The sequence below is a fragment of the Cicer arietinum genome, chromosome 6 (genome assembly GCF_000331145.2).
Source record: "Cicer arietinum cultivar CDC Frontier isolate Library 1 chromosome 6, Cicar.CDCFrontier_v2.0, whole genome shotgun sequence".
Lineage (NCBI taxonomy): Eukaryota > Viridiplantae > Streptophyta > Magnoliopsida > Fabales > Fabaceae > Cicer > Cicer arietinum.
This window is the reverse complement of record NC_021165.2, coordinates 6,996,095-7,004,449: the sequence shown is the minus strand read 5'-3', so window position 1 is coordinate 7,004,449 and position 8,355 is coordinate 6,996,095. Positions and strand designations below refer to the sequence as shown.

The window sequence follows — 8,355 nt, the reverse complement described above, 5'->3', positions numbered from 1 at the left end:
TAAATTTTTTTTTTTTTTTTTTTTTATGTGAAATTCGCTTTCTGCTGCTTAATCTTGAAAATAATTTGTTTCGTTTCACTGTATGCTTTGATAATGATTCCATTGTTTTTTTTTTTGGAGCAAATGCTAAGTTAATTCATATAGGTAGAAACTGATCCAACATTACTTGACTCCAAGGAAAAACATGGGTATGACTACTAGCATAAGAAATAATAGAGCGTGTGAGCGGCCTTATTCGACTGTCTCCTGATAATAACTAGGATGGTTTTATTATTCCTTTTTAAATTACGATTCTCCAGTGTGTTTGTATAAGTAGGATAGACACATTATTGGATTGATGTGGTCCTGTTTGATAACCCTTGCCTTGACCTTAGTTTGAAATCACTCTCTAATACTATAATTGCTCATAACTTATTCAATTGGTATTGATGGATTGAAACTTATAAAATGACTCAATCCTACTTCTTGGCCAGAAGATTACATCTTTAGATGTTTTTGTTTTAATCTAGAAAGAGTAAATTCAGTCGTTCATCCATATAAAATATTCGCACCCGGATAGCCTAGATGCTGAGACATTAGGTAGTAGAGTCGGAAATATCTGTGATTTGGTTCTTGTATCTCAATAAGACTAAGTGCTAATTAGATACAATTTTTCTGCAGTAGGTCCATGTCATCAGTGTGTGAAGGTCTTACCGACTGCACTCAAAGTTGCTGGTGTAAATATGTTTACAATGGCATTTGATCCTCCCACGACCGATATTGGACATTTTTCACAATTACCAATATCTTTCGATTTGTTATGGAGTTGAAATTGTTTTGAAATAGTGACCTATTTTGAGCTAGCAGCATAAAACCCTTGCTAGTTCATGAACTGGAAAATGTATTAGGCTTTTCACCAGATACACTAGTATCCAATGCGCGTGAAGAACGAGAGTTAAAGAAAATTAATGCAAAAATCACTGTAGCTCTGGTCTGTATTGTGAGTGGCCAACGGTCAATTTTGAGTGCCGTTGAATCTTATTTGTATCATAAAGATGATGTACCAGCATCATGAATGTATATTTTTCATGGTTATGACGAGAATATTGGCAGGCTTTGGAAGTGCTAGATTATCATACGTGTTATGAATTTGAAGATTGAAGTGTCGGGTGTCTTTTTCATCTTGCTGTTGAATTTTTTTGATATAAAAATGTTGAGAACTTGGAACCTCGTGATTTCTGTAATTATTGGATCAATTAATTACAGAAGAGGCTCTATGTAATTCCGAGACTTGCAATTGTCATTACTAGAAGTAGCTTATATAGTTCTGTGGACTAATTTTCATACTAGTTATTTTAAAAATGTGAGCTCATTCCAGATCCCAAAAACATCTGAATGATAAACAACGAATAAGCATTTTAATAAAATGTCAGAGGCTGGCTATTAGTTAAGGATATTTCTGTATATATTTATGTAGTTCGGATAAGCTAACAATTTATATTATGTGGCAGTTAAATAAATTGCATCTCTTTCTCTAATAATCTAAGTAAATATTTCATTTGCTAAAATTTGAAAGACTTTTCTCCTTCGAAAGAATATACGGGGAACATTTAGCAACAGTTTCCTACCTCTGTTCACATTGTTATACACTAAAAATACACAACTGTCAAAAACTGTTATTGTATCTGTAATGAAAATAACTGCGTGTGGTCAGCACAGTAAGAACAATGTATAAAGAACCGTTTGTATGTTTTACCCAAACAATAATTATCACACTATCAGATGTCTGTTGCGGAAGAAAAATATGTATGAGCTATCCCTCTTAAAATAATGGATTAAATTTCACCTCTTTTCACACTTATTTTTCATGTCTACCAATAGCTTCATAAAATTTGGCCTATAAAAGAAAATCTTGTTTATTAGTCCTATGTGTATTATTTATTTTCCGGGGATTATCTGTATGTTAATTTTACACGGTCTTGGCTCAAGTGCTCAACACTTAATTAACATACAATGAATACCGCTCAAAAACAATAATTTGGCAATGGATAATCATTCTGGAAAGGAGAGAGAAATTAGCCTATATTCAACTTATGGAACGTTCTGTATTCGTAGTCATATCAAGGGAATTAGTGCATTCAATAACTGTCAATGATTCCTCAAGATCAACTTGATTCACGCAACTCAACTGCTAAAAATTTCAGCCAATTTTAACCTGAAAATCTGGTTTTGGATAAGTTGATTTTTTTTGCTTCTCTACTTTCATTGTTTCTTGTAAGAGGTTTTATTTATCAGATATATGCTGTACAGTAGGGAACTCTTTTATTTTAAGTTTATTTATTTATTTTTCCTTTGACACTGTTTTTGCTTATATTTTTTTACTGTGGTTTATGCAACTCTTGCTTGAAGATTTGGTGGAAAACTTTGCATTGATACTTACTGTTCATAATATATGTTTGTCATTCATTTGATAACTTTCTGTTTCTGTTTCTAGCTTGCTGTATTCCCCTAGTGAAGAAAGAATATTAGAAGAATGAGGATGAATTTCAGGTTTCTAATTTTATTTACTTTTTTTTTGTTGTTGCTTTTAATTCAGAGCACTCTGCATTAACCAAAGTGAAGCTTAAGGCTCTGGGGAGTTAGATGAGTGGAAGTTGCAGAAAGCTATCTTCAAAGTGGGATTCAGGAGATGAATCTGAATTTGCATCTGAGAGTAAGGCCTACTTGTTTTTTTAATAGAAAAATTGCAAGTAAAAATATGTCTAAAACCTTTTAAGGTGGCATATGTTGTTCAGAATATAGTCACAATCCATAAAAAACAGTTTGTGTTTTTTCCATACACTTGATAGAGTATTCGCAAAAAGAATTAGAAAAGTACTTTTTCGAGAAGCATGTCCAAATGCACCCTAAGAAATTGTAGTCTTGGCGGTCCTTTACAGGTGTTACTAATAGCAATAATTCAAGGCGGCCCTATTTGGCAAGTAATGATATGATAAAACCCAGAATGGAATTTTTAAGCAAGGAACCTTTTTCTGGAGGCAGAGGTTCAAATAGGGATGATGTTAGGAATGAAGACTACAGAGTTTTTGATGCAACAATTGCGCAGGGCACTGATGGAAGTTACGATATGGACATTTCTCCAGGGTTTGAGGAATGGAAAAATAGGAAGCATGGTCAGTCTGCAAAAGATGATTACGGCAGGTCAGTCGAGTTTGTTTCTCTATTAATATCTGCAGTGATCCTATTGTTTGAAAATTATTTAATGGAAACTGAACTCGGTAAGCCTAACTGGTGATGTTTTATGAGGAAATATTCTATAATAAGCTTGATCATGCAAATTATTATATTCTAATTCTCATGAGAATGCTTCAACGCCTCTGAGTAATCAGCAGTACTGTTGAGAATCTTTTTCTTTTTTTGACAAAGAAGAGTACTGTTGAGAATCTAAATGTATTGGTTTGCTTGTTAGATAGTCTCTTTACTTGTTCAAACACATTTCATACATATCTTACTTGTAACTTTTCATTGAGAAGGCAATCCTATTTTATACAAAACAAAATTTCATGAATTGGATGCTGACCTATCAAGTTACTTAGCAAAGGCCATTGACAGTGAGCAACGTACTTGTCTTACCTGACAAAACATAGACACTTATTTTCTTTAATTAGTGATGTGGATTGTGGACCCTGATGGATGCTTAAGTACAAGGGTCGTTGATACCTAGTGTAAATTCTTGAATTTGGTAAAGAAATTGATAGAAAATTTAGGAAAACTCTAAGAAAGATAGGAAAAGAAACATACAAGTGGAATAGGTAAGAAATATGGAGAAGATCACCGCATTCATTGAATGTATGATAAGATCAAGATGATGAACCACCACAAGAGTATGAGGATCTTGATAACATTCTAGAAATGGTTCAAGCAAGATCCTAGAGAAGTCGAATCTACCTCTCCTTTAATCTAAGATTCAAATTTCAACTTCATTCAAATCTTTAAAAATGAACTACAAAGCTTTAGCCAAGATTAAAGTCATCTGTATTTTAAGTTTTTTAGATGATCATATGATTTTTATGTGACGCTTCAGTGGTTTCTAATCGTAAGTCTTAACCATTAACGGAATGTTCAAATTTTGTCCCCTCAAAGAAATTTTATATCTTTGAGAGTTGACATATCTATGTGTGCATATTGACAGATGCAATTGGTTTATTAACTGTCTGCTTTTGGTTAATTAATTATCTGATTTTCTTTGGATAGTGCCATGTCTAGGAGAAGTAGGAGTCATAGCCGGAGCCCTCCGCGTGGTTTTAAGTACTCAGCTGTTGACGAAAGGAACAGAACAAGGGCTGGCAGAACGGCACAACCTTGTAGAGATTTTGCTGTTGGGAACTGCAGAAGAGGCAGCCATTGTCATTTCCTTCATCACGATAATCAAAGTTATGAGGATAGCAGGGAAAGTAGACACAGGCAAGATGGGCCTAGATATTCTAATTCCCGGGAGAGTGGGGATTATTCTCTTGCAAGTCAAAGATCTAACGAAGCTTGTATTAATTTCGCAAAGGGAAGGTGTAGAACGGGAGAATCATGCAAGTATGTGCATCATGGCAATTCTGATGGGTTTGACAACAAAGTTTCAGCAGATGAATCATCTAGGCAAAGGGAAATTGATAGAAGACGCTCAGATAATTCATTCAAGCAGGGTGGGCAGCATTATCCAAACCACAGTGGTAACACTCCTTGCAAATTTTTTGCTTTTGGGAATTGCCGGAATGGTAAAGATTGTAGGTTTTCTCATGATAGGCAAGCATTTACGAGCCCTATTGGAAGATTAAGGGATGATAGGTCAAGGAGTAATCAAGGTGAAGATCAGGTGTTGGGCAGACCAAAAATAAGCGATTCAGTAATTCCTAATGGAAGGCCAAGAGATGATAGATGGGGTTCAGATGGCAGCATGGCTGATGTTGGTAAAGTTTGGGATGGTCCAAAGCAGAATGATTTAGTTGCTGTCTCTGATACTGCAAAGATGGTTGAGGACAACAAAAATGGAATAATAGGCGCCGCAGAACCTGGATTTATTGCTTGGCCAATGAGTGATAGACGGGACCATAGCTTTGACAAGAACATAGTGCATAATGAATCACCATTTTCAATTGATAAGAAGGAAGGCAACTGTTCGAAAGCAGAAAATGCAACTGACAACATTCTCATTTCCCAGTCAGTAGGTGGAGGCATTTGGCCCGGTGACGAAACAATGTCACCTGATTGGAATTATGGTGCGAGATCTTCCAGCCATGTTAACGATGAACATGGGCAGAATAAGCAACAAGTTGCTCCAGGTAATTGTTTGTTTATTGAAAAATCATTTGTCAATTGAGCATTTTATCTGCAAGTGGAAAAACAGAGGATATGGTGTTGTATTAAAAGAATATGCTGATTCACCCTTAAACCTTCTTAACTTTTCTAACCTTTTGCCAGGACAAGGACTAATTCAGAATTCTCAAAATATATCTGCTTCCCAGGTGGTGGGACAGAGTCAAACAACAGTTTCCATTGTTACTCCAAGAGCAAGAATTATTGAAAGTATACAGAACCAGGAACACTCCACTGAGAAAAATTACATTGTAGAACCAAATACCATGAATGCAAGCCTTTCACAAATTAGTTCAAGAAATACTCCAACTCAGAACGTAGTCAGCAAAGAACAGCTTGCTCAACTTAGCTGCCTCTCAGCATCTCTCGCACATATCCTCGGAACAGATCAGAAGCTCCCTCAACTTCATTCTACATCAAATTCTTATGACGCAAAGGACACTCTCTTTGGAAGCAAAATTGAAGGGTCTGGTGATCCTGTTTCCTTGACATTCATCAAGCCAGATCCTGCTATTGGATTGAAGCAGTATGATACAATGTGTGATAGTATGGGGCCCAAGAATACTAATGCAAGTGTGGTCCCTCCAACCTTTTCTCCTATAAAGATTCCAAAAAATGCGGTTGAGATTCCACCACAGTTATCAAACCTGGGACAAAGTTTTGATGATTCTCGTAAAACTGCCATTTCAGAAGAACCACATGTAAAAAATGAACATTTATTTCATTTACAGCTATGTGAAAACATTAAGGTACAAAATGAGACTAGCAAAATCGTAGCTGAAGAAAAGCCAAGCTCTCAGTCTGAAAATAAAATTACTAAAGAGAATAGTCCTTTGGGAAACATGGACCAAAATGTTGGACCTGAGGACGCCAAGAAAACAAAGGATGCGAAGGGGACTCGTGCATTTAAAATTTCATTGGTAGAGCTCATTAAAGAGCTTCTGAAACCAACATGGAAAGATGGGAAAATCACCAAAGAAGATTATAAAGCAATTGTGAAGAAGGTTACTGATAAAGTGACTGGCACGGTACAGCGGGTACATATTCCTCAGACACAAGAGAAAATTGACCGTTATTTATCAGTTTCGAAACCAAAGCTTATCAAACTTGTACAGGTCAGTCTGTCATATGTAAAGGATTCAAAATCTTGCCTCCCATTTAACTTGGTTTTATAGATGATTGTGATGCATGCAGCTTCAGAAATCATTGAATTTTCTAGAAGGCTTAGTTTGGATGTGGAAAGTGTTATAGGATAGTTGTAAAAAGTTGAGATTAAATTTTGTACCAACGTGTTCATTTGTGCTACAGTTTTATGTATGTAACTAAACTTCATCATTAAATATACATTGATCTCTATTAGGGTTAGCACTAATTAAAATGCGACCCTTTATGTTTTGGAAAATTACACCTACCTAATTCCCTAGTGTTCTTTCACTATAAAAAAAAAAACTGACATTTTTCTTCTTCATGAAATTACACATATCCCCCTATATAGATGGACAGATCATAAATCAATTTTCTAGAGGATCTCAATCAAATGGAGTGATTTTAATGGAGGAAAGGGGAGGCAGGGAGGGGAATGGATAGGCAAAGTTTAATGTGATAACTTGTTTGGTTAAAGGGATGGAAGGGGAATGGAGGAAAAAAAATTTATGAGATGTCTTGTTTGGTTAAAGGGAGAGAGGAGGGATTTTATAGCAGAAAAGATGCTTATTTAATGTAAAGATTGTTTTAGTCAACACTTGTAAGAGTATATAAACACATATTATCTCCCCTTCAAACCCTTCTAATGTTGGAGGGGAGCTGCTCTTGTCTGAGGAGGATTTTCCTTCCATGTTTTCTCCTCCAAAAATATTGAATAAAAAAATTAAATTTATGGTTTCCCTCAACCAAACAGACCCTTAAAAATAACAAGGCAATGAAGGCTGGTGTAATTTTTCAAACAAGAACAATATCCCTGCAAATAATGTGAACCTCAAGATAGGCCAGTATAATTATTCCTTAAATATGCTGTCTAAAATGTGAACCTAAATTCGTTCTTGGATCCTTTTGTCAATTAACATTTTATTTCCTAACATAATTATTTTGTTGACTTAAAAAAATAACCTATTTTTTTCAAAAAATATAGGACGTCTCTATCCCATCTCTTTTCGATTCTGTTCCATTTTACTATTTGAAGATCTCTTTCAGCTTCTGAATCTACATTTGCGTTTAAGACATTTATAATTTCACTGTCAAAGTAAGATAATTTAGTACTTTTTAGTATTTTCAGTTTGTCTTATAATTATTCTTCTTTTGTGCAGGCATATGTGGAAAAGGCTCAGAAGGCGTAGTGCAAGTGTAGAAATTTGGTTATGTATACTCTTGAATGAAATATAAGCAAAAAGGACAGTTGAAAGGTTGATGTATTTGATTAAAAATGTAGTTCAAATTCATCAATTTTTCAACTACTATTTTTGCTTATATTTCATTATGTTTACTATTACTACTATATTTTGTTACATTACCATTTTCGTTGGGTATTTATTTATGTTGTTGCAATAAGTTTTCTGTCATGCTCTTTAGATCAGTAGATGTATAATTGAGTAAAATCAAGCAGCTCATGTGTAAATATAAACTCAGGGCTGTTTGTTGTCTATCATTTTTTTTTTCTAGGAAGAATTTTAAGTGTAGTGTTGTTCTAACATTAGTTTGCAACCAACATTAGACAAATGTTATTTTTTATTTTACCTGTTTTATGTAATTGAAGGAAGAGATGTCCTTTTTCTCTTTGAAATAGTGCGAAAGAGACGGCAATTTTGGGTTTCTGTGTTCTGCTACAGAAATCTTTCCTATGTTAACTCAAACTCAAGTATGCATTGTTTCATTCAACTCAGATCCTGTGCTACCTCCAGGACCAATTTTGTTATTAAGAATTTTGTATTTAATGCAGTTTAAAAATAGTGCATTTGTTGTAGCAAGTAAACTGGAGAGCCATGGGATAAATATACATTGAATGACTTACATTTA

At 34.7% G+C, this 8,355-nt stretch overlaps 1 protein-coding gene across 3 annotated transcripts; it reads left to right on the top strand.

Annotated features, from left to right (window-relative positions):
- The first annotated feature begins 2,493 nt into the window (after nucleotides 1–2,493).
- On the top strand, nucleotides 2,494–8,355 carry LOC101494194 (zinc finger CCCH domain-containing protein 38). Of its 3 annotated transcripts, none has more exons than XM_027335913.2 (5): nucleotides 2,494–2,692; nucleotides 2,919–3,180; nucleotides 4,246–5,312; nucleotides 5,452–6,461; nucleotides 7,650–8,355. In XM_027335913.2, exons 1-5 carry the CDS (start codon nucleotides 2,623–2,625, stop codon nucleotides 7,677–7,679), a joined length of 2,439 nt encoding a protein of 812 aa, XP_027191714.1. In that variant the 5' UTR covers nucleotides 2,494–2,622; the 3' UTR covers nucleotides 7,680–8,355. The 3 variants fall into 3 exon arrangements, with proteins under 3 accessions (XP_027191714.1, XP_004503948.1, XP_012572256.1); XM_004503891.4 differs by having other exon boundaries at nucleotides 2,534–2,692; nucleotides 4,234–5,312; XM_012716802.3 differs by having other exon boundaries at nucleotides 2,542–2,692; nucleotides 2,900–3,180; nucleotides 4,234–5,312.

What these genes read in the sequence shown, in the direction of transcription:
- LOC101494194 (XM_004503891.4), top strand. Translation starts at nt 2,623, where the DNA reads ATGAGTGGAAGTTGCAGAAAGCTATCTTCAAAGTGGGATTCAGGAGAT. An exon ending in ATCTGAATTTGCATCTGAGA is followed by an intron (nt 2,693 to 2,918) that starts GTAAGGCCTACT and finishes GGTCCTTTACAG; the next exon opens with GTGTTACTAATAGCAATAAT. An exon ending in TAAGCAACAAGTTGCTCCAG is followed by an intron (nt 5,313 to 5,451) that starts GTAATTGTTTGT and finishes ACCTTTTGCCAG; the next exon opens with GACAAGGACTAATTCAGAAT.